Source organism: Nerophis ophidion, linkage group LG18, assembly GCF_033978795.1.
Source record: "Nerophis ophidion isolate RoL-2023_Sa linkage group LG18, RoL_Noph_v1.0, whole genome shotgun sequence".
NCBI lineage: Eukaryota > Metazoa > Chordata > Actinopteri > Syngnathiformes > Syngnathidae > Nerophis > Nerophis ophidion.
The window spans coordinates 49038699-49066477 of record NC_084628.1 but is presented as its reverse complement, the minus strand read 5'-3'; the positions used below and the strand labels follow the sequence as shown (position 1 = coordinate 49066477).

General features: G+C 41.6%; 1 protein-coding gene across 1 annotated transcript in view; it reads right to left on the bottom strand.

The window, feature by feature from the left end:
- The window catches only part of pipox (pipecolic acid oxidase), a 58087-nt gene extending 34434 nt beyond the window's left edge, over positions 1 to 23653 (bottom strand). Inside the window, exons 1-5 of the mRNA XM_061878301.1 lie at positions 23500 to 23653; positions 16209 to 16357; positions 14148 to 14361; positions 11314 to 11496; positions 2387 to 2539 (exon numbers count right to left, since the gene is read on the bottom strand). Coding sequence (XP_061734285.1) covers positions 2387 to 2539; positions 11314 to 11496; positions 14148 to 14361; positions 16209 to 16357; positions 23500 to 23604 — 804 coding nt within the window. The 5' untranslated portion in view covers positions 23605 to 23653. The remainder of the gene's footprint in view (positions 1 to 2386; positions 2540 to 11313; positions 11497 to 14147; positions 14362 to 16208; positions 16358 to 23499) is intronic.
- Between the last annotated feature and the right edge of the window lie 4126 nt (positions 23654 to 27779).

Below are 27779 nucleotides of genomic sequence, written 5' to 3'. Positions count from 1 at the left end.
AGTCACAGGTGTGCACATGATGTCAGTAACATGCACAGGTCTATTAGTCACAGGTGTACAGGTGATGTCAGTAACATGCACAGGTCTATTAGTCACAGGTGTGCACATGATGTCAGTAACATGCACAGGTCTATTAGTCACAGGTGTACAGGTGATGTCAGTAATATGTACAGGTCTATTAGTCACAGGTGTACAGGTGATGTCGGTAACATGCACAGGTCTATTAGTCACAGGTGTACAGGTGATGTCAGTAACATGCACAGGTCTATTAGTCACAGGTGTACAGGTGATGTCAGTAACATGCACAGGTCTATTAGTCACAGGTGTGCACATGATGTCAGTAACATGCACAGGTCTATTAGTCACAGGTGTACAGGTGATGTCAGTAACATGCACAGGTCTATTAGTCACAGGTGTACAGGTGATGTCGGTAACATGCACGGGTCTATTAGTCACAGGTGTACAGGTGATGTCAGTAACATGCACAGGTGTATTAGTCACAGGTGATGTCAGTAACATGCACAGGTGTATTAGTCGCAGGTGTACAGGTGATGTCAGTAACATGCACAGGTCTATTAGGCACAGGTGTACAGGTGATGTCGGTAACATGCAAAGGTCTATTAGTCACAGGTGTACAGGTGATGGCAGTAACATGCACAGGTGTATTAGTCACAGGTGATGTCAGTAACATGCACAGGTGTATTAGTCGCAGGTGTACAGGTGATGTCAGTAACATGCACAGGTCTATTAGGCACAGGTGTACAGGTGATGTCGGTAACATGCAAAGGTCTATTAGTCACAGGTGTACAGGTGATGTCAGTAATATGTACAGGTCTATTAGTCACAGGTGTACAGGTGATGTCAGTAACATGCACAGGTCTATTAGTCACAGGTGTGCACATGATGTCAGTAACATGCACAGGTCTATTAGTCACAGGTGTACAGGTGATGTCAGTAACATGCACAGGTGTATTAGTCGCAGGTGTACAGGTGATGTCAGTAACATGCACAGGTCTATTAGTCACAGGTGTACAGGTGATGTCAGTAACATGCACAGGTCTATTAGTCACAGGTGCACAGGTGATGTCAGTAACATGCACAGGTCTATTAGTCACAGGTGTGCACATGATGTCAGTAACATGCACAGGTCTATTAGTCACAGGTGTACAGGTGATGTCAGTAACATGCACAGGTGTATTAGTCGCAGGTGTACAGGTGATGTCAGTAACATGCACAGGTCTATTAGTCACAGGTGTACAGGTGATGTCAGTAACATGCACAGGTCTATTAGTCACAGGTGTACAGGTGATGTCAGTAACATGCACAGGTCTATTAGTCACAGGTGTACAGGTGATGTCAGTAACATGCACAGGTCTATTAGTCACAGGTGTACAGGTGATGTCAGTAACATGCACAGGTCTATTAGTCACAGGTGTACAGGTGATGTCAGTAACATGCACAGGTCTATTAGTCACAGGTGTACAGGTGATGTCAGTAACATGCGCAGGTGTGATGGTCACAGGTGTACAGGTGATGTCAGTAACATGCACAGGTGTGATGGTCGCAGGTGTGCATGTAGAAACATGTAAGATTTGATACACTAATGTAGAAAAGACAGTGCCAGTAAGACTCTTACAGCTCACCAAACTTTATCCTCCTCTTCACTTCTTCCTTCAACATACTTCAGCCCCCAGACTCAGGGCTTCTTAGATCAGTTGCCGGACTTTGGTCTCAATGCGGGTCACTTCTGGGCTTCTTTCTTCTTCTTCTTCTTCTTCTGCACATGATGGTCCAGACTTTCCGAGCCTGCTGGTGTTCCATGTGGCGGACCTTTCCTTTTTCGATAGCTGGGTCAAGTGCTTCGGGCAAGTCATGAACATTTGCTGGCATCTTCTCCAAGATGAGGATGAGGGTGAGTGCGTCTGATTCATGTCAACTATTTCATTGGTGTGTAACAAGTCATTGGTGTGTGACAAGTCATTGGTGTGTGACAAGTCATTGGTGTGTGACAAGTCATTGGTGTGTGACAAGTCATGAACATTTGCTGGCATCTTCTCCAAGATGAGGATGAGAGTGAGTGCGTCTGATTCATGTCAACTATTTCATTGGTGTGAGACAAGTCATTGGTGTGTGACAAGTCATTGGTGTGTGACAAGTCATTGGTGTGTGACAAGTCATTGGTGTGTGACAAGTCATTGGTGTGTGACAAGTCATGAACATTTGCTGGCATCTTCTCCAAGATGAGGATGAGAGTGAGTGCGTCTGATTCATGTCAACTATTTCATTGGTGTGAGACAAGGAAGCATTTATAGGCAGCATGTGAAACATCCAGAAGTGAGATGCAGCGTTATAGAAAGAGCAAGGTTGAAAGAATGGCTGAAAGTACCTTCATCAGACCGGGGTATTCATTGGAAGGCAGTCCGTAGATGTGGTCTTTGTTCTCCTCTCCCTCGGACAGCAAGAAGCACGGGAAGCGTTTCTTCACATGGTATGTGTCCTGTATCTTTTCTTGCCAATAGCAAACATTAATTTTAATAACCTGGAAGAAACAAATGGCAATAAAGTCAGAGTGTTTATCCAGGGAGACCACGTTGTTGCCCTTTCTTCCTGGCAGCTTGCGCTTCCCTTGTTTTTGGCTTCTATAAAAAAAAAACATGGTATTGCCCGGCCGGCGCGATATAGTATCCCTGGCCGCTCTGCAACATTTAGGAAACATCGGAGTTGCACAGGTACTTAGGCTAATGTCACAGTGTTTAGGAAACATCGGAGTAACACAGGTACTTAGGCTAATGTCACAACGTTCAGGAAACATCGGAGTAACACAGGTACTTAGGCTAATATCACAGTGTTTAGGAAACATCGGAGTAACACAGGTACTTAGGCTAATGTCACAACGTTCAGGAAACATCGGAGTAACACAGGTACTTAGGCTAATGTCACAACGTTCAGGAAACATCGGAGTAACACAGGTACTTAGGCTAATATCACAGTGTTTAGGAAACATCGGAGTAACACAGGTACTTAGGCTAATATCACAGTGTTTAGGAAACATCGGAGTAACACAGGTACTTAGGCTAATGTCACAGTGTTTAGGAAACATCGGAGTAACACAGGTACTTAGGCTAATGTCACAACGTTCAGGAAACATCGGAGTAACACAGGTACTTAGGCTAATATCACAGTGTTTAGGAAACATCGGAGTAACACAGGTACTTAGGCTAATGTCACAACGTTCAGGAAACATCGGAGTAACACAGGTACTTAGGCTAATGTCACAACGTTCAGGAAACATCGGAGTAACACAGGTACTTAGGCTAATATCACAGTGTTTAGGAAACATCGGAGTAACACAGGTACTTAGGCTAATATCACAGTGTTTAGGAAACATCGGAGTAACACAGGTACTTAGGCTAATGTCACAGTGTTTAGGAAACATCGGAGTAACACAGGTACTTAGGCTAATGTCACAACGTTCAGGAAACATCGGAGTAACACAGGTACTTAGGCTAATATCACAGTGTTTAGGAAACATCGGAGTAACAGAGGTACTTAGGCTAATGTCACAGCGTTTAGGAAACATCGGAGTAACACAGGTACTTAGGCTAATGTCACAACGTTTAGGAAACATCAGAGTAACACAGGTACTTAGGCTAATGTCACAACGTTTAGGAAACATCAGAGTAACACAGGTACTTAGGCTAATGTCACAGCGTTTAGGAAACATCGGAGTAACACAGGTACTTAGGCTAATGTCACAGTGTTTAGGAAACATCGGAGTAACACAGGTACTTAGGCTAATGTCACAACGTTCAGGAAACATCGGAGTAACACAGGTACTTAGGCTAATATCACAGTGTTTAGGAAACATCGGAGTAACACAGGTACTTAGGCTAATGTCACAGTGTTTAGGAAACATCGGAGTAACACAGGTACTTAGGCTAATGTCACAACGTTCAGGAAACATCGGAGTAACACAAGTACTTAGGCTAATGTCACAACGTTTAGGAAACATCAGAGTAACACAGGTACTTAGGCTAATATCACAACGTTTAGGAAACATCAGAGTAACACAGGTACTTAGGCTAATGTCACAGCGTTTAGGAAACATCGGAGTAACACAGGTACTTAGGCTAATGTCACAACGTTCAGGAAACATCAGAGTAACACAGGTACTTAGGCTAATGTCACAGCGTTTAGGAAACATCGGAGTAACACAGGTACTTAGGCTAATGTCACAGCGTTTAGGAAACATCGGAGTAACACAGGTACTTAGGCTAATGTCACAGCGTTTAGGAAACATCGGAGTAACACAGGTACTTAGGCCAATGTCACAGCGTTTAGGAAACATCGGGGTAACACAGGTACTTAGGCTAATGTCACAGTGTTTAGGAAACATCGGAGTAACACAGGTACTTAGGCTAATGTCACAACGTTCAGGAAACATCGGAGTAACACAGGTACTTAGGCTAATGTCACAACGTTCAGGAAACATCGGAGTAACACAGGTACTTAGGCTAATATCACAGTGTTTAGGAAACATCGGAGTAACACAGGTACTTAGGCTAATATCACAGTGTTTAGGAAACATCGGAGTAACACAGGTACTTAGGCTAATGTCACAGTGTTTAGGAAACATCGGAGTAACACAGGTACTTAGGCTAATGTCACAACGTTCAGGAAACATCGGAGTAACACAGGTACTTAGGCTAATATCACAGTGTTTAGGAAACATCGGAGTAACAGAGGTACTTAGGCTAATGTCACAGTGTTTAGGAAACATCGGAGTAACAGAGGTACTTAGGCTAATGTCACAACGTTCAGGAAACATCGGAGTAACACAGGTACTTAGGCTAATGTCACAGCGTTTAGGAAACATCGGAGTAACACAGGTACTTAGGCTAATGTCACAACGTTTAGGAAACATCAGAGTAACACAGGTACTTAGGCTAATGTCACAACGTTTAGGAAACATCAGAGTAACACAGGTACTTAGGCTAATGTCACAGCGTTTAGGAAACATCGGAGTAACACAGGTACTTAGGCTAATGTCACAGTGTTTAGGAAACATCGGAGTAACACAGGTACTTAGGCTAATGTCACAACGTTCAGGAAACATCGGAGTAACACAGGTACTTAGGCTAATATCACAGTGTTTAGGAAACATCGGAGTAACACAGGTACTTAGGCTAATGTCACAGTGTTTAGGAAACATCGGAGTAACACAGGTACTTAGGCTAATGTCACAACGTTCAGGAAACATCGGAGTAACACAAGTACTTAGGCTAATGTCACAACGTTTAGGAAACATCAGAGTAACACAGGTACTTAGGCTAATATCACAACGTTTAGGAAACATCAGAGTAACACAGGTACTTAGGCTAATGTCACAGCGTTTAGGAAACATCGGAGTAACACAGGTACTTAGGCTAATGTCACAACGTTCAGGAAACAGCAGAGTAACACAGGTACTTAGGCTAATGTCACAGCGTTTAGGAAACATCGGAGTAACACAGGTACTTAGGCTAATGTCACAGCGTTTAGGAAACATCGGAGTAACACAGGTACTTAGGCTAATGTCACAGCGTTTAGGAAACATCGGAGTAACACAGGTACTTAGGCCAATGTCACAGCGTTTAGGAAACATCGGGGTAACACAGGTACTTAGGCTAATGTCACAGTGTTTAGGAAACATCAGTGTAACACAGGTACTTAGGCTAATGTCACAGCGTTCAGGAAACATCGGAGTAACACAGGTACTTAGGCTAATGTCACAGTGTTTAGGAAACATCGGAGTAACACAGGTACTTAGGCTAATGTCACAGCATTTAGGAAACATCAGGGTAACACAGGTACTTAGGCTAATGTCACAGTGTTTAGGAAACATCGGAGTAACACAGGTACTTAGGCTAATGTCACAGTGTTTAGGAAACATCGGAGTAACACAGGTACTTAGGCTAATGTCACAGCGTTTAGGAAACATCAGGGTAACACAGGTACTTAGGCTAATGTCACAGCGTTTAGGAAACATCGGAGTAACACAGGTACTTAGGCTAATGTCACAGCGTTTGGGAAACATCAGAGTAACACAGGTACTTAGGCTAATGTCACAGCGTTCAGGAAACATCAGGGTAACACAGGTACTTAGGCTAATGTCACAGTGTTTAGGAAACATCAGGGTAACACAGGTACTTAGGCTAATGTCACAACGTTCAGGAAACATCGGAGTAACACAGGTACTTAGGCTAATGTCACAACGTTCAGGAAACATCGGAGTTACACAGGTACTTAGGCTAATATCACAGTGTTTAGGAAACATCGGAGTAACACAGGTACTTAGGCTAATATCACAGTGTTTAGGAAACATCGGAGTAACACAGGTACTTAGGCTAATGTCACAGTGTTTAGGAAACATCGGAGTAACACAGGTACTTAGGCTAATGTCACAACGTTCAGGAAACATCGGAGTAACACAGGTACTTAGGCTAATATCACAGTGTTTAGGAAACATTGGAGTAACAGAGGTACTTAGGCTAATGTCACAGTGTTTAGGAAACATCGGAGTAACACAGGTACTTAGGCTGATGTCACAGCGTTCAGGAAACATCGGAGTAACACAGGTACTTAGGCTGATGTCACAACGTTTAGGAAACATCGGAGTAACACAGGTACTTAGGCTAATGTCACAACGTTTAGGAAACATCAGAGTAACACAGGTACTTAGGCTAATGTCACAGCGTTTAGGAAACATCGGAGTAACACAGGTACTTAGGCTAATGTCACAGCGTTTAGGAAACATCGGAGTAACACAGGTACTTAGGCTAATGTCACAGTGTTTAGGAAACATCGGAGTAACACAGGTACTTAGGCTAATGTCACAACGTTCAGGAAACATCGGAGTAACACAGGTACTTAGGCTAATATCATAGTGTTTAGGAAACATCGGAGTAACACAGGTACTTAGGCTAATGTCACAACGTTCAGGAAACATCGGAGTAACACAGGTACTTAGGCTAATGTCACAACGTTCAGGAAACATCGGAGTAACACAGGTACTTAGGCTAATATCACAGTGTTTAGGAAACATCGGAGTAACACAGGTACTTAGGCTAATATCACAGTGTTTAGGAAACATCGGAGTAACACAGGTACTTAGGCTAATGTCACAGTGTTTAGGAAACATCGGAGTAACACAGGTACTTAGGCTAATGTCACAACGTTCAGGAAACATCGGAGTAACACAGGTACTTAGGCTAATATCACAGTGTTTAGGAAACATCGGAGTAACAGAGGTACTTAGGCTAATGTCACAGTGTTTAGGAAACATCGGAGTAACACAGGTACTTAGGCTAATGTCACAACGTTCAGGAAACATCGGAGTAACACAGGTACTTAGGCTAATGTCACAGCGTTTAGGAAACATCAGGGTAACACAGGTACTTAGGCTAATGTCACAGCGTTTAGGAAACATCGGAGTAACACAGGTACTTAGGCTAATGTCACAGCGTTTAGGAAACATCAGGGTAACACAGGTACTTAGGCTAATGTCACAGTGTTCAGGAAACATCGGAGTAACACAGGTACTTAGGCTAATGTCACAGCGTTTAGGAAACATCGGAGTAACACAGGTACTTAGGCTAATGTCACAGCGTTTAGGAAACATCGGGGTAACACAGGTACTTAGGCTAATGTCACAGTGTTTAGGAAACATCGGAGTAACACAGGTACTTAGGCTAATGTCACAGTGTTTAGGAAACATCGGAGTAACACAGGTACTTAGGCTAATGTCACAGTGTTTAGGAAACATCGGAGTAACACAGGTACTTAGGCTAATGTCACAGTGTTTAGGAAACATCAGGGTAACACAGGTACTTAGGCTAATGTCACAGCGTTTAGGAAACATCGGAGTAACACAGGTACTTAGGCTAATGTCACAGCGTTTAGGAAACATCGGAGTAACACAGGTACTTAGGGTAATGTCACAGCGTTTAGGAAACATCGGAGTAACACAGGTACTTAGGCTAATGTCACAACGTTCAGGAAACATCAGAGTAACACAGGTACTTAGGCTAATGTCACAGCGTTTAGGAAACATCGGAGTAACACAGGTACTTAGGCTAATGTCACAGCGTTTAGGAAACATCGGGGTAACACAGGTACTTAGGCTAATGTCACAGTGTTTAGGAAACATCGGAGTAACACAGGTACTTAGGCTAATGTCACAACGTTCAGGAAACATCGGAGTAACACAGGTACTTAGGCTAATGTCACAGTGTTTAGGAAACATCGGAGTAACACAGGTACTTAGGCTAATGTCACAGTGTTTAGGAAACATCGGAGTAACACAGGTACTTAGGCTAATGTCACAGTGTTTAGGAAACATCGGAGTAACACAGGTACTTAGGCTAATGTCACAGTGTTTAGGAAACATCAGGGTAACACAGGTACTTAGGCTAATGTCACAGTGTTTAGGAAACATCAGGGTAACACAGGTACTTAGGCTAATGTCACAGCGTTCAGGAAACATCGGAGTAACACAGGTACTTAGGCTAATGTCACAGTGTTTAGGAAACATCGGAGTAACACAGGTACTTAGGCTAATGTCACAGCGTTTAGGAAACATCAGGGTAACACAGGTACTTAGGCTAATGTCACAGTGTTTAGGAAACATCAGGGTAACACAGGTACTTAGGCTAATGTCACAGCGTTTAGGAAACATCAGGGTAACACAGGTACTTAGGCTAATGTCACAGTGTTTAGGAAACATCAGGGTAACACAGGTACTTAGGCTAATGTCACAGTGTTTAGGAAACATCAGGGTAACACAGGTACTTAGGCTAATGTCACAGTGTTTAGGAAACATCGGAGTAACACAGGTACTTAGGCTAATGTCACAACGTTTAGGAAACATCGGAGTAACACAGGTACTTAGGCTAATGTCACAGCGTTCAGGAAACATCGGAGTAACACAGGTACTTAGGCTAATGTCACAACGTTTAGGAAACATCAGGGTAACACAGGTACTTAGGCTAATGTCACAGTGTTTAGGAAACATCAGGGTAACACAGGTACTTAGGCTAATGTCACAGTGTTTAGGAAACATCAGTGTAACACAGGTACTTAGGCTAATGTCACAGCGTTTAGGAAACATCAGGGTAACACAGGTACTTAGGCTAATGTCACAGTGTTTAGGAAACATCAGGGTAACACAGGTACTTAGGCTAATGTCACAGTGTTTAGGAAACATCAGGGTAACACAGGTACTTAGGCTAATGTCACAGTGTTTAGGAAACATCGGAGTAACACAGGTACTTAGGCTAATGTCACAACGTTTAGGAAACATCGGAGTAACACAGGTACTTAGGCTAATGTCACAGCGTTCAGGAAACATCGGAGTAACACAGGTACTTAGGCTAATGTCACAACGTTTAGGAAACACCGGAGTAGGAGATAAAGTTGTGTTATTGTTTGTCTTGGATGTTGTTAAACCATTTGATTACTGCTGCTGTATTTCTCCATTGGTTGAGTGGTGTTTTGTCCTTGATTGTTGTGTTGCTTCTGTCCAGGATTATTTTGCTGATTTTTCTTATTTTGGATTTAGTTGGGTTTATTATTCGGCATGTTGGGTTATTTACTAAATTGGGTTTGTGGTCCTTCAATGTGATGAAGGCTTCCTTGTTGGCTGTGACGTCCACCCTGTCCTCAATGTCCAGTTCAGTCGCGATCCGCTTGTTTTCCCGGTGGATGTTCTGTAAAGTGCTGGGTTGTGCTTTTTTATATGCTTATACACCACCCAGACCTGTCATTCCTCAACAAGCGTAGGGAAATTGTATCAACATGCCGCCACAGACGGAAACACCTCCTAGGTAACACATGAGCCAATCACCACGCCCCTACACCTGCCTGTACCCACCTGTACTGTGCCCTATATAAACCATTGTATGTGAATGCTTCCATTAAAATCTCCTGATGATTGAGGGAACCCCTCATGAAACACTTCTGTAGAGATGAAGTAGTCTTGTGTTTTTTTTCCCACACATACATATATTGCGCTCTACCACGGTATCGAGCACTATTCTCTGGATAATCTTTAGTTTACTAAATTGCAATTTTAAATTTCCCGGGAGTTTCGTCTCGGAAACGTTGTGTAATGATGACGTGTACACAAGACGTCACGGGTTTATAGGAAGTATGAGCACTGCACACACACACAGCTAAAAGTCGTCTGCTTTAACGGCATAATTACACAGTATTTTGGACATCTGTGTTGCTGAATATTTGGCAATTTGTCCAATTAATATTGGAGAAGTCTCAGTAGAAAGATGGAGTTGGGAAGCTTGAGCCTTTAGCCACACAAACATACATTCCTTGTTTAAAATTCCTGGAGGTGAAACTTTCCTATGGATCACAGCGCGGTCAAGAGAACATGGATCGCGACCACATGTCAACCAGCAGGTTTCGGTGAGAAAATTGTGGTTAAAAAGTCGGTTCTGAGCTTGCGCCGTCCATGAAGCTGCCGTCGACTCCCCTGAGACACTGGCGTCAAGACACCCGTGGACACACCCTTACGACTATCAGGTAATATTAAACTCACTAAAACACTAGCAACACAATAGAAAGATAAGGGATTTCCCAGAATTGTCCTAGTAAATGTCTCTAAAAACATCAGAATCCGTCCCGATGCAATCGCGTTTTTTTTTTAAAACTCTTTTCTTTGTTTGTTTTTTCTAGTCCGTCGCTATCAAATTCATCCTCGCTCAAATTAATGGGGAAATTGTCGTTTTCTCTTTCTGAATAGCACTTTTTGTTGGAGGCTCCCATTAAAAACAATGTGAATATGTGAGGAGCCATCAAACATGTGACGTCAACGTCTGCGACTTCCGGTAGAGGCAGGGCTTTTCTCTTAGCACCGACAGTTGCCAACTTTATTGTGGATGTTCTCTACTAAATCCTTTCAGCGAAAATATGGCAATATCGCAAAATGATGAAGTTTGACACATAGAATGGGGCTGCTATCCCCGTTTAAATAAGAACATCTCATTTCAGTAGGCATTTAATGCTCTTTATCGCTTTTTGCGCCTGAAATCTTCACATTTTCTTCAAATATAATATCATCATTATTCAGTTGTGAATGTTATTATAGCTAACTGATTCATCCTCCTGAAGGCCAACATTGGCGAGGGCCTTCCATTCAGTGCTCAACTGTTGCTATGTCACACAACTGCTTTCTAATAGTGTCCAAAAGAGCTTGTTTGCAGTCCTTAGTTTGTCCGGGACACACCAGTTGAAATGCAGAAACAAAAAGTGTTTAATTACCTGAAGTGGAAGCTGTATGCCAGTGTGGAGCAGCACTCTGTTAACCCAAGGTCCAGCAGTAATGACCACACTCTTGGCTTGATAAACACCAGCAGACGTGGTCACAGTCACCATGGGGCCGGGCTTGATGTCTGTCACCTTCTCCTGGTCTTTGAGGACACCACCCAACTTCTCAAACTGGCCCTGCTCATCAAGCACATACACAACAAGAAATACTTTTGTGCTTAGGGGTCTACTTCCAGCTTGTGGGCGGGCCCTTCTCTCAACAATATGTTGTTGTTGTTATTATTGGCTTGAATGATGACTGCTGATGACTTCCACCCTCATGAGATTAGCAGCCTGTACTATAAAGCAACATCTGTGTTGATGCAGGATACATTTGTATCCTGCATCAACACAGATGTTGCGGGTTCGTTCTCCCAGGAAAGCAGACGGACTACTCGGGACATGGCGTTTAGGTAAAAACATGATTTAATTGTGACTAAAAAAGGTACAAACAAAAAGCGCTCACTGCGAAGGCACAACTTGGCTAAAGAAATAAAACTAACACTTTAACATAAACTATGAACATAACGCAAACAACACTTACTGTGACTTGAAAAGAACAGCATGAACTTTGGCATGAAAAACGAGTATGACTTACTGTGGCAAGAACAGAGCATGGAACGAACACAATGATGCCAGGGCGACTGACTGGCAAAGACGAGCTTGAATACTGCCTTTGTTGACACAATGTGTAACCATGGCGACAAAACAAGGAAGTGAAAAAAAACAGGAACTTAAAGAGTCCACAGGTCAACAGAACATAGCCAAACAAGACATGATCAAAAAGACAAATACATGACAATATATATATATATATATATATATATATATATATATATATATTTATACCCAGAATCCTTTGCATCCATGGCACATGAATATATTTTACAACCCCGCCCACCTTTGCTGCTAGCGGGGTGTATAAAATAGTCAGGAAGTTTCATGGATGCAAAGGATTCAGGGTATTTGTTGTGTTGCATTTATGTTGTGTTACTGGGAGGATGTTCTCCCGAAATGTGTTTGTCATTCTTGTTTGGTGTGGCTTCACAGTGTGGCGGATATTACTAAGAGTGTTAAAATTGTTTATATCACAACCATCAGTGTACTCTGTGTCACCCGGGTGACGCAGAGCCACAACAATATTGAGCCACAACAGGTCTCACAACTACGGTAAGCAGCCGCTGACTTCATTTCCCCCCTCCGGAGAAGAAGTGTGCGGTGCATGCTGGGATATATGACTGTGCCAGGCCCTGCTGTTTCATTTCCATTTGTGGGTTTATGTTTGGAGCCCAAAATGGCTCCTAATGAGAGACATGATTTCAGGAAAGCAGGAATTGTCACTGAACTGCTCGACAACAGCAGCGACACTGACTCCATTAACCACCTCTCCAAATACTGCAAAGTAATAATATATCAATAAGTCAACCTTGTTCAAAGGTTCATGTCACACAACACAACACACAACATAAACATGTAAAGCTCACTTTATGAAGTTATTCCTCATCCACCAATCCCTCTAATTCTTCTTCTTCAGTGTTGGAATCAAACATGACACAAGAGGTCTCACAACTACAGTAAGCAGCCGCCAACCTCATTGTCCCTGGTAGAAGAAGAAGTGTGCAGTGCATGCTGGGATATATGACAGCGGGAGGCGTGCAGAGTTCCAAGTGAAGATGATCAGTCACACAGTAGAAGACGGGAATAGAGCAGCAGCCAGAGAATCGAACATTAACAGCAGCGACACTGACTCCTTTAATGAGGACTTGGACGAGATGTTGGATGTCGTATTCGCCCGACTGTTTGATTCCGACACTGAAGAAGAAGAATTAGAGGGATTGGTGGATGAGGAATAAGTTCATAAAGTGATCTTTACATGTTTATTTTGTGTGTTGTGTTGTGTGACATGAACCTTGGAGCAACCTTGACTTATTGATATATTATTGCTTTGCACTATTTCCAGTGTTACTATATTGTGATTGCACTAACCTTTGATTTTACCTAACAGTATCAGACTCTTTTTTACCTGTTTATTGAATCGGGGAAAATAATAAAACAGCTGTTTGTTCATTTTGGGAGTGAACACTGGTTTGTAATCTATTCATAAAGTTGGACTGACCTATCTGACTGTTTTGTTGACATTCCCTTTAGTGCAGCGCCATCTAAAGGATGCATAATGTAACCCCAGCCTCTACTGTAGCGTCTATTCTATGTGCCTTATAGTGCGGAAAATATGTTTTGTACATGTCCACAACAGGGGAGCTGGTTAAGTGATGAGAGTAGTGTACTGTGTGTGTGTGTGTGTGTGTGTGTGTGTGTTAGCTGAGTAATGTCAGTGAGTGAGTGGGCCAGAAGATAGAGAGAGAGAGAGAGAGAGAGAGAGAGAGAGAGAGAGAGAGGAGGTGTGCATGCACTGCACAGTAGAGTGATGAACAGGTCTGGTTGTGTCCTACAAAACCAATAATAAAACACCCAGCTCGGCAGGTACTGACTGAGTGGTCGTCAAGCACCCTTAGCAACAACCCATAAACTAACAAAGGGAGATATTAAGCTGGAGCAGGAAGTGGAAATACAAGTTGATTAGAATCTAGAAACATATTTGTTGCAGTTTCTCTGCGACTAATACAAAAACAATGCAGTTAGACTGACACGGGCATCATTTATCATGGATGACCTGCTTTATTCTCTTCATTTGGCGAGTCACTGACCGAGTGAATGTCAACCCCCTTCAGTAAAAAACTTGCAGGTTTTGAACCTTCCTTTCATGACTGATCTGTAGGTTGTTTTATTACCTGCACGGCCTTGAGTGCCCGGTCTGCATACAAGACTCCAGCTGTGGTGTCCACAAAGGCACCATCGCCCTCAGCCAGGATGACATTAGGGATGTGTTGCTGGAAGTTCTCTGGAGTCAGGACCACCATAGGAACTTTGTTCTTCTCCAAGCTGTCCTTAAAGCCAGTGTAGCTCTCACTCTTCTCGGGTCCCATCACCAGAAGTCCTGTTCGCCTGCGGGAACATGTTACTGTAGATGATTACATGTACAGTAAATGTTGTTGTCTATGGCTGCTCTGCATACTGTACATTGTCTGCTTACTGTACATTGTCTGCATACTGTACATTGTCTGCATACTGTACATTGTCTGCATACTGTACATTGTGTGGTTGTATGGCTGCTCTGCATACTGTACATTGTCTGCATACTTTACATTGTCTGCATACTGTACATTGTCTGCATACTGTACATTGTCTGGTTGTATGGCTGCTCTGCATACTGTACATTGTCTGCATACTTTACATTGTCTGCATACTGTACATTGTCTGCATACTGTACATTGTCTGCATACTGTACATTGTGTGGTTGTATGGCTGCTCTGCATACTGTACATTGTCTGCATACTTTACATTGTCTGCATACTGTACATTGTCTGCATACTGTACATTGTCTGGTTGTATGGCTGCTCTGCATACTGTACATTGTCTGCATACTTTACATTGTCTGCATACTGTACATTGTCTGCATACTGTACATTGTCTGCATACTGTACATTGTGTGGTTGTATGGCTGCTCTGCATACTGTACATTGTCTGCATACTTTACATTGTCTGCATACTGTACATTGTGTGGTTGTATGGCTGCTCTGCATACTGTACATTGTCTGCATACTGTACATTGTGTGGTTGTATGGCTGCTCTGCATACTGTACATTGTCTGCATACTGTACATTGTGTGGTTGTATGGCTGCTCTGCATACTGTACATTGTCTGCATACTGTACATTGTCTGGTTGTATGGCTGCTCTGCATACTGTACATTGTCTGCATACTGTACATTGTCTGCATACTGTACATTGTGTGGTTGTATGGCTGCTCTGCATACTGTACATTGTCTGCATACTGTACATTGTGTGGTTGTATGGCTGCTCTGCATACTGTACATTGTCTGCATACTGTACATTGTCTGGTTGTATGGCTGCTCTGCATACTGTACATTGTCTGCATACTGTACATTGTGTGGTTGTATGGCTGCTCTGCATACTGTACATTGTCTGCATACTGTACATTGTCTGGTTGTATGGCTGCTCTGCATACTGTACATTGTCTGCATACTGTACATTGTCTGCATACTGTACATTGTGTGGTTGTATGGCTGCTCTGCATACTGTACATTGTCTGCATACTGTACATTGTGTGGTTGTATGGCTGCTCTGCATACTGTACATTGTCTGCATACTGTACATTGTCTGGTTGTATGGCTGCTCTGCATACTGTACATTGTCTGCATACTGTACATTGTGTGGTTGTATGGCTGCTCTGCATACTGTACATTGTGTGGTTGTATGGCTGCTCTGCATACTGTACATTGTCTGCATACTGTACATTGTGTGGTTGTATGGCTGCTCTGCATACTGTACATTGTCTGCATACTGTACATTGTGTGGTTGTATGGCTGCTCTGCATACTGTACATTGTCTGGTTGTATGGCTGCTCTGCATACTGTACATTGTCTGCATACTGTACATTGTCTGCATACTGTACATTGTGTGGTTGTATGGCTGCTCTGCATACTGTACATTGTCTGCATACTGTACATTGTGTGGTTGTATGGCTGCTCTGCATACTGTACATTGTCTGCATACTGTACATTGTCTGGTTGTATGGCTGCTCTGCATACTGTACATTGTCTGCATACTGTACATTGTCTGCATACTGTACATTGTGTGGTTGTATGGCTGCTCTGCATACTGTACATTGTGTGGTTGTATGGTTGCTCTGCATACTGTAAATTGTGTGGTTGTATGGCTGCTCTGCATACTGTACATTGTCTGCATACTGTACATTGTGTGCATACTGTACCTGAAGAGCGTGACTCCAGCCTCCCTCTCCAGCTCGGCCCACATCTCATATCCCTCGGCCATCATGTGAGTGTAAAAGTCCTGCTGGTACGCCTTGCGGATGATGCGGCTTTGACCGTGGGAGCTTCCTCTGGTGTGAGGTAGAGTGAACTAAAAGGGAAGAAATAAGTAGGATCATAATAGTGGATTGTAGTACATGATTGTAGTACATGATTGTAGTACATGATTGTAGTACATGTTGTGTCTTGTTCTGTTGCTGACATCATCTCAGCCAAGGGCTTTTGTCAAATTATTTACAAAAGCTAAGAAGTTTTATGTTTTGCATTCTGTTCCCTTACTGTACTTCAAGGTCCTCTAGAGAGGTTTTGGAAGCAAACAGGAACTACTACTACTGTTCAGCTCCACAAACAGGAACTACTACTACTGTTCAGCTCCACAAACAGGAACTACTACTACTGTTCAGCTCCACAAACAGGAACTACTACTACTGTTCAGCTCCACAAACAGGAACTACTACTACTGTTCAGCTCCACAAACAGGAACTACTACTACTGTTCAGCTCCACAAACAGGAACTACTATTACTGTTCAGCTCCACAAACAGGAACTACTACTACTGTTCAGCTCCACAAACAGGAACTACTACTACTGTTCAGCTCCACAAACAGGAACTACTACTACTGTTCAGCTCCACAAACAGGAACTATTATTACTGTTCAGCTCCACAAACAGGAACTACTACTACTGTTCAGCTCCACAAACAGGAACTACTACTACTGTTCAGCTCCACAAACAGGAACTACTATTACTGTTCAGCTCCACAAACAGGAACTACTACTACTGTTCAGCTCCACAAACAGGAACTACTACTACTGTTCAGCTCCACAAACAGGAACTACTACTACTGTTCAGCTCCACAAACAGGAACTATTATTACTGTTCAGCTCCACAAACAGGAACTACTACTACTGTTCAGCTCTACAAACAGGAACTACTACTACTGTTCAGCTCCACAAACAGGAACTACTACTACTGTTCAGCTCCACAAACAGGAACTATTACTACTGTTCAGCTCCACAAACAGGAACTACTACTACTGTTCAGCTCCACAAACAGGAACTACTACTACTGTTCAGCTCCACAAACAGGAACTATTACTACTGTTCAGCTCCACAAACAGGAACTACTACTACTGTTCAGCTCCACAAACAAGAACTACTACTACTTTTCAGTTCCACAAACATCTTACGTTCCTATTATGCAAAATCAACGTTTCTTACCAACTGCTGCCTGCTGTTGACTATTTGAGACATGCATCAGTCCCCAAAATGTGAACTCAAACTGCGTCACATTGCTCTTTTTCTGCAGTGAGCTTCTCTAGACCACCTCTGTTCTCGCTTTTGTTGTCACGGCAACCAAAGAAGGCTGCAGCACACCTGCCAGCCATCACTACTCACACACCTGCTTCTGTCCTTCACTCCCTGCGTTAAACCAGACCAGGGGTCACCAACGCGGGCACCAGGTCGCCCGTAAGGACCAGATGAGTCGCCCGCTGGCCTGTTCTAAAAATAGCTCAAATAAATAAATAAATGATAAATGGGTTGTACTTGAATAGCGCTTTTCTACCTTCAAGGTACTCAAAGCGCTTTGACACTACTTCCTCATTTACCCATTCAAACACACATTCACACACTGATGGAGGGAGCTGCCATGCAAGGCGCCAACCAGCACCCATCAGGAGCAAGGGTGAAGTGTCTTGCTCAGGACACAACGGACGTGACGAGGTTGGTACTAGGTGGGAATTGAACCAGGGACACTCGGGTTGCGCACGGCCACTCTCCCCACTGCGCCACGCCGTCCCTATATATAAATAGCAGCACTTACCAGTGAGCTGCCTCTATTTCTTGATTTATTTACTAGCAAGCTGGTCTCGCTTTGTTCGGCATTTTTAATTCTAAGAGAGACAAAACTCAAATAGAATTTGAAAATCCAAGAAAATATTTTAAAGACTTGGTCTTCACTAGTTCAAATAAATTCATTAATTTTTTTTACTTTGCTTCTTATAACTTTCAGAAAGATAATTTTAGAGAAAAAAAATTCAACCTTAAAAATGATTTTAGGATTTTTAAACACATAAACTTTTTAAATTCCTTCCTCTTCTTTCCTGACAATTTAAATCAATGTTCAGTATTTTTTTTTTATCGTAAAGAATAATAAATACATTTTATTTTAATTCTTCATTTTAGCTTCTGTTTTTTCGACGAAGAATATTTGTGAAATATTTCTTCAAACCTATTTTGATTAAAATTCCAAAAAATTATTCTGGCAAATCTAGAAAATCTGTAGAATCAAATTTAAATCTTATTTCAAAGTCTTTTGAATTTCTTTTAAAATTTTTGTTCTGGAAAATCTAGAAGAAATAATGATTTGGCTTTGTTAGAAATATAGCTTGGTCCAATTTGTTATATATTCTAACAAAGTGCAGATGGGATTTTAACCTATTTAAAACATGTCATCAAAATTCTAAAATTAATCTTAATCAGGAAAAATTACTAATGATGTTTTGTAAATTAATTTCTTTATTTTTTCAAAAAGATTCGAATTAGCTGGTTTTTCTCTTCATTTTTTGGGGTTGAATTTTGAATTTTAAAGAGTTGAAATTGAAGATAAACTATGTTTAAAAATTAAATTTTCATTTTTTTCGTGTTTTCTTCTCTTTTAAACCGTTCAATTAAGTTTTTTTTTCATTATTTATTCTCTACAAAAAAAACATCCGTTGAAGGAAAAAAAATGTACCACGGAATGACAGACAGAAATACCCTTTTATATATATATATATATATATATATATGTATATATATATATGTATATATATATATATATATATTTATTAAATTGGCTATTTCTGGCAATTGATTGAAGTGTGTATCAAACTGGTAGCCCTTGGCATGAATCAGTACCCAAGAGTAGTTCTTGCTTCCAAAAAGGTTGCTGACCTCTGACCCAGACCACACCAACCTTCCTCCTGCTAAACCACAATTATTTTCTCATTTTTTACTTTACTTTTTCTGCTCAACTTTTTGCTCGCCTTCTTGCAGCCACTTTATTCTGCACTTGTTGTCATGGTGACAAGGATTCCTCCACTTAGTGCCATTGTTTTCTGGTTCCTACTAGGGTTGTCCAGATACCAATATTTTGGTACCACTACCAAAATGTATTTTGATACTATGATACTTCTCTAAATAAAGGGGACCACAAATATGTTATTATCGTAAGACAAGATCTTAGGGTACATGAAAGATATGTTTATTATTGCAATTTAGTCCTTCAATAAAATGTTGAACATACTACACAACTTGTCTTTTAGTAGGAAGTAAACAAACAAAGACTCCTAATTAGTCTGCACTAACATATTGTGTCATTTATACACCTATTATTTCATACACATTATGAGGGACAAACTGTAAAAATTGATTATTCATCTACTTGTTCATTTACTTTTAATATCTGCTTATTTTCTGTTTTAACATGTTCTATCTACACTTTTGTTCAAATGTAATAATCACTTATTCTTCTCTTCTTTGATACTTGACATTAGTTTTGGATGATACCACACATTTAGGTATGGATCATGTCGATACCAAGTAGAAGCATTTAAGTCTCACCTTAAAACTCATCTGTATACTCTAGCCTTTAAATAGACCTACTTTTTAGACCAGTTGATCTGCCGCTTCTTTTCTTTCTCCTATGTCCCCGGTCCGATGACCATGGATGAAGTACTGGCTGTCCAGAGTCGAGACCCAGGATGGACCGCTCGTCGGGACCCAGGATGGACCGCTCGCCTGTATCGGTTGGGGACGTCTCTACGCTGCTGATCCGCTTGAGATGGTTTCCTGTGGACGGGACTCTCGCTGCTGTCTTGGATCCGCTTGAACTGAACTCTGGCGGCTGTGTTGGAGCCACTATGGATTGAACTTTCACAGTATCATGTTAGACCCGCTCCACATCCATTGCTTTCGGTCCCCTAGAGGGGGGGTGTAAAAAACCTGCCTTTTTCATGACAAAGAAAAAAAATAAAACATTTTTTTGCTACATGACATATATACTTACATCATGTATATATTACATGTTATTATGAATGTTACTAGATATTACATATATACTTACATCATGTATATATTACATGTTATTATGAATGTTACTAGATACTACATATATACTTATATCATGTATGTATTACATGTTATTATGAATGTTACTAGATACTACATATATACTTACATCATGTATATATTACATGTTATTATGAATGTTACTAGATACTACATATATACTTAAATCATGTATATATTACATGTTATTATGAATGTTACTAGATACTACATATATACTTACATCATGTATATATTACATGTTATTATGAATGTTACTAGATACTACATATATACTTACATCATGTATATATTACATGTTATTATGAATGTTACTAGATACTACATATATACTTACATCATGTATATATTACATGTTATTATGAATGTTACTAGATACTACATATATACTTACATCATGTATATATTACATGTTATTATGAATGTTACTAGATACTACATATATATACTTACATCATGTATATATTACATGTTATTATGAATGTTACTAGATACTACATATATATACTTACATCATGTATATACAACCTCAATTGAGGTGCTTAGATGTTTTTTAAATATTTTTTCAGTCGGAATCGCACAGTTCATTGTAAGAGGACTGCGATGAGATGGCGACACTGCTTTTCGCCCGATTGTAGCTGAGAGGCGCACCAGCGCCCCCTGCGACTCCAAAGGGAATAAGCGGTAGAAAATGGATGGATGGAGGGATTGTAAGAGGACTTTGGATCGCAATTATTGAATATTTAGAATGCAAATAAATCCAAAATAACATCCATGGTCATGTGTTATTTCATAATGATTGTGAACGACAGGCAGGTGTTATTTTTCAAGTAAGTGTACTGCCCCTTTAAGAGCTCTGGCATGTGAACGACAGGCAGGTGTTATTTTTCAAGTAAGTGTACTGCCCCTTTAAGAGCTCTGGCATGTGAACGACAGGCAGGTGTTATTTTTCAAGTAAGTGTACTGCCCCTTTAAGAGCTCTGGCATGTGCGCTTGAAATAAGTTCCAACCTGCAGGCAAAATGTTGCCTGGGATGAGAATCTTTTATTTTGCTTAACGTAAATGATGTCAATGTCATTTGAACATGTTTCTATTTGGTCGCCAAGGAGCAGTTATGTAACATGGTCACTAGTACACCGATGACGTAACAGTCAGTAGTACGCTTGTGACGTAACAGTCAGTAGTACACTTGTGACGTAACAGTCACTAGTACACTTGTGACGTAACAGTCACTAGCACGCCTATGACGTAACATGGTCACTAGTACACCAATGACGTAACAGTCACTAGTCCATCGATGACGTAACAGTCACTAGTACACTTGTGACGTAACAGTCACTAGTACGCCTATGATGTAACATGGTCACTAGTACACCGATGACGTAACAGTCACTAGTACACTGATGACGTAACAGTCACTAGTACACTTGTGACGTAACAGTCACTAGTACACTTGTGACGTAACATGGTCACTAGTACACCGATGACGTAACAGTCAATAGTACACTTGTGACGTAACAGTCACTAGCACGCCTATGACGTAACATGGTCACTAGTACACCGATGACGCAACAGTCACTAGTCCATCGATGACGTAACAGTCACTAGTACACTTGCGACGTAACAGTCACTAGTACGCCTATGACGTAACATGGTCACTAGTACACCGATGACGTAACAGTCACTAGTACACTGATGACGTAACAGTCACTAGTACACTTGTGACGTAACAGTCACTAGTACACTTGTGACGTAACATGGTCACTAGTACACCAATGACGTAACAGTCACTAGTCCATCGATGACGTAACAGTCACTAGTACACTTGTGACGTAACAGTCACTAGTACGCCTATGATGTAACATGGTCACTAGTACACCGATGACGTAACAGTCAATAGTACACTTGTGACGTAACAGTCACTAGTACACTTGTGACGTAACAGTCACTAGTACGCCTATGACGTAACATGGTCACTAGTACACCGATGACGTAACAGTCACTACTACACTTGTGACGTAACAGTCACTAGTACGCCTATGACGTAACATGGCCACTAGTACACCGATGACGTAACATGGTCACTAGTACACCGATGACGTAACAGTCACTAGTACACTTGTGACGTAACAGTCACTAGTACGCCTATGACGTAACATGGTCACTAGTACACTGATGACGTAACATGGTCACTAGTACACTGATGACGTAACAGTCACTAGTACACTTGTGACGTAACAGTCACAAGTACGCCTATGACGTAACATGGTCACTAGTACACTGATGACGTAACAGTCACTAGTACACTGATGACGTAACAGTCACTAGTACAGTTGTGACATAACAGTCACTAGTACACCTATGACGTAACATGGTCACTAGTACACTGATGACATAACAGTCACTAGTACACTGATGACGTAACAGTCACTAGTACACTTGTGACATAACAGTCACTAGTACACCTATGACGTAACATGGTCACTAGTACACCGATGACGTAAAGTGAAGTGAATTATATTTATATAGCGCTTTACAGTCACTAGTACGCCTATGGCGTAACATGGTCACTAGTACACCGATGACGTAACAGTCACTAGTACACTTGTGACGTAACAGTCACTAGTACGCCTATGACGTAACATGGTCACTAGTACACCGATGACGTAACAGTCACTAGTACACTTGTGACGTAACAGTCACTAGTACGCCTATGACATAACATGGTCACTAGTACACCGATGACGTAACAGTCACTAGTACACTGATGACGTAACAGTCAGTAGTACGCCTATGACGTAACAGTCACTAGTACGCCTATGACGTAACAGTCACTAGTACTCCTATGACGTAACAGTCAGTAGTACGCCTATGACGTAACAGTCAGTAGTACAGCAGCTAAGTTAGTGACATGAAGTGTGAGTACAAAGCACACATTTACAAGTCAATCTATTTTTCTTTAATGGCCGGATGTTGACTTTCACCTTAGTTCTGCTTCTTTTCTCGCAGGCAGAAGTGGCCAGAGAGAGAGAGAGAGAGAGAGAGAGAGAGAGAGAGAGAGAGAGAGAGAGAGAGAGAGAGAGAGAGTGTCAAGTTGCAGTGTTTGCAGAGAGTGTCACACCTGCTCAAGAAGAAGACATTTCTTCTTCCTTTTGGCCAGCTGGTAAGCAGTGAAGGATCCTTGCACGCCGGCGCCCACCACGATGCACTCATACACCTCCATCATGGCCGCCTGTGTGTCACTAGTCACCTGGACCCTTGGACCCTCTTCTCTCTGGCTGATGGGCGGGGCTAGTAGGACTATATATAGTGGTGTCCATACTGGTGGGCGGGGCTAGTAGTACTAGTGGTGTTGATACTGATGGGCGGGGCTAGTAGTACTAGTGGTGTTGATACTGATGGGCGGGGCTAGTAGTACTAGTGGTGTTGATACTGATGGGCGGGGCTAGTAGTACTAGTGGTGTTGATACTGATGGGCGGGGCTAGTAGTACTAGTGGTGTTGATACTGATGGGCGGGGCTAGTAGTAGTAGTGGTGTTGATACTGATGGGCGGGGCTAGTAGTACTAGTGGTGTTGATACTGATGGGCGGGGCTAGTAGTACTAGTGGTGTCGCTACTAACCTGGTGAGGACAATATTTAGTGGTATCAAATTGTTGTGAATCCGCTGCTGTGCCAAAAGTGGATTATTTTTAGCTTTTATATTAACATTTCTGGCACTTGGTTTAATATTTGTTTTGTTTTATGTAAGGTAGCCTATTTATTTTCTTTTTGTTTGCACATTTAAGTTGATTTTTTCTGTGTTGTATTTTTAAAGGTAGGCTACAGAAAATTTGGTTTTTATGTTGGCATTTCTGGCTCTTAATTTATTTGTTCTATTTTGAAGGTATTTATTTTCTTTTTGTTTGCATATTTAAGTTGACATTTTCTTTGCTACAGAACATTTAGTGTTTATGTTGGCATTTGTTAAGGGTTTCTTAATGTAATATTAGTTTTTGCAGAGAGTGATTGACCTCTGGCCCACAGAACTGTAGCTGAGTGATTCAGGCTGGCTTCACCAACCTACAAGAAGTGACTGCTAGTCGCTGAAGACATGATTCAGGTTGGCGCTGCACTCACTCACTCATTCAGAATCAGGACTCGTGATTCATGAACCTGCTGACACAGAGAAGTGAGTGTGTCGCGGAGGATGACGTCACATTGAGGCGCGTCGTTCATTGGGTGCTGAGGGCTTGTGTCGTTGGCCGACTGACACACAGCGAGATCTGCCGCTGGGGAAGCTGTTTCTGACTGACTCATGATTGGCCGACCTGCACACAGAACTGATGCTGCACAAGTGATTCGGTGAACAAATGTTTTAAACGAATCAATTTAAGGAACTTATTCTAGTGATTCAGTGCAGTCAAAAGAACTGCTGATCCCATCACTACTGTAGAATCACAAAAGTGACTGCAAACCATACTTGATCAACAGCCATACAGGTCACACTGAGGGTGGTTGTATAAACAACTTTAACACTGTTACAAATATGCACCACACTGTGAACCCACACCAAACAAAAATGACAAACACATTTGGGGAGAACATCTGCACCGTAACACAACAAATACCCAGAATCCCTTGCAACACTGACTCTTCTGGGACGCTACAGGGGAGGGTCAAAGGGATTCAGCAGATATGGTAGTCCCTTCTATGAAGTAGCTCCATAGCAAAAAGGCTGTGGCTGACAGGTGCTCCAGGTGATGTCTGACGTTAATTTCCGCTTCTGCCCGGTCTGATACTACCGGATGCTGTTATCACCAAATTAAGTTCATAGTATTAGGTACATGGATGTCATAGTAAGTATATATATATTTTTATACACTTCTTTTCCCAGCTGAGCACAAGTTAAATTTCATTATTATTATTATTATATAGATACACACACACATCCATGGACCCCAATGGCCATTACAACTTTTCAGAGTCCCATAATACTATACTAGTAATGGTACCGCACAACCACAACACACACTTAGTTTTCTAAATATACATCTAATAATAATTGATATCTATATAGCACGCTACACATTTGACAATAGCGACAAATAACCACAAGAAGATTATGGAACCAAACGTCGAGGCTGCTGTTGTTTTTCAGGGCTCTCAGCTGGTGGTTTTGGTCCAATGATGACGTCACAGGTCACATCTGCCAGACTCCAGGTCCTGCTGTGTAGATCAGAGAACTTAGTGATGGACTTGGAATCATCAGCATCAGTGAGTCTATCCATCCATCCATCCATTTCCTACCGCTTATTCTATATTGCTGACAAATTGACAATCAAAAAGTTGTATTAGTTGGATCATAGAGAAAGAAGAACCTCCATGTAACGTCAGTCAGTAAATGTCCAGCATCTCGTCCATCTGTCGTGTGGAAGCAACAGTCGTTGAGTGCATGTCAGGGACGCAAACTCACAAAGAATTAAAACTGTCAACAGCTACCAGGATGGATAATTAGTTTGTATCCATGTTTTTAGGAAGGGGATCCATATTTTGTTTAGCTGATACGGTCTACTTTTAGGACAATGGAGCAATAGAATTTCAGAAATCAGAGAACTCATGCGAGAACATTCACTGAATACAAGATCAAGCCAACACATTTTGTGTTGATGATTGTATGAACTTACTTACCATCCGTAACATTGATGTTGTGTAATACACACTGTTGTGGTCAAACAGCTCCATTTTTGTTCCATCTGACATCACTTGGACAAAGATAAGACCTTCTGGAGGAAAGTTCTGTTGTCAGATGAAACAAAAATGGAGCTGTTTGGCCACAATACCCAGCAATATGTTTGGAGGAGAAAAGGTGAGGCCTTTAATCCCAAGAACACCACACCTACTGTCAAGCATAGTGGTGGTAGTATTATGCTCTGGGCCTGTTTTGCTGCCAATGGAACTGCTGCTTTAAATGGGACAAAGAAAAAGGAGGATTAGCTCCAAATTGTTCAGGACAAGCTAAAATCATCAGGGGGGAGGTTGGGTCTTGGGCACAGTTGGGTGTTCCAACAGGACAATGACCCCAAAACACACCTCAAAAGTGGTCAAGGAATGGCTAAATCAGACTAGAATGAAGGTTTTAGAATGGCCTTCCAAAGTCCTGACTTAAAGGTGTGGACAATGCTGAAGAAACAAGTCCATGTCAGAAAAGCAACACATTTAGCTGAACTGCAGCAATTTAGTGGTGAAAAATGTGCACAGAAGCTTGTGGATGACTACCAAAAGTTTGCTCACATTTTCAATAGAGCCATAATAAATTCATAAAAGAAGCAAACTTCATGAATGTTTTTGTGAGCAACAAGTATGTGCTCCAATCACTACATCACCAAAACATAAGACTTGTAGAAATGATTGTAAAGTCAAGACAGCCATGACCTCACGTTCTTTACGAGTGGACGTACACTTTTGATGGAGACGGCAACATGAAGGACCTGCAAACTAGACAAACATTGAGGTGAGCATCACGTTGTAATGACACCTGTGTCATGTGACACATAACACAAGTCTGGTAAACATTTTCAACCAAAGCTAGATTTTGATGCATGTGTTAATAATGAAGCACAACTGCTAAAATTGGGGATTCATCAACAGCTTACTGGGCTTGATGACAAACTATTGAACAGTCAGATATTGAAAAAAATGTATAATTTACTGAACAAAATATAAACACAACACTTCTATTTTTTCTCCCATTTTTCATGAGTTGAACTTGAAGATCTGAAACTTATACTAAGACCTATTCATCTCAATTATTGTTCACAAGTCAGTGTAAATCTGTGTCAGTGAGCATTTCTTCTTTGCGAAGACAATCCACCCCACCTCACAGGTGTGGCATATCAAGATGCTGCGTGATTATTGCACAGGTGTGCGTTAGGACATCGAATGTGAGCATTTGCCCACTAAGGTTGGTTACTACGACGATGAATAGCAGTCAGGTTAAGACCCCCCAATTGTTGCAGCAGCTGTCTGGGTGGCTGGTCTCAAATGATCATTGAGGTGCACCTGCTGGATGTGGAAGCCGGTTGGATGTACTGACAAATTCTCTGAAACACCTTTGGAGACAGCCTTATGCTAGAGAAATGAACATTGAATTCATGGGCAACAGCTCTGGTGGACATTCCTGCAGTCAGCATGCCAAAACTTGTGACGTGCGGCATTGTGCTGTGTGATAAAACTGCACATTTCACAGTGGCCTTTTATTGTGGCAGCCTAAAGCACACCTGTGCGATATTCCACACCTGGGAGGTGTGATGGGTTATCTTGGCAGAGAAGAAATGCTCACTAACACAGATTTAGACAAACTTGTGAACATTATGAGAGACATAGGTCTTCTGTGTATATAGTCAAAGTTTTCCACACTTCC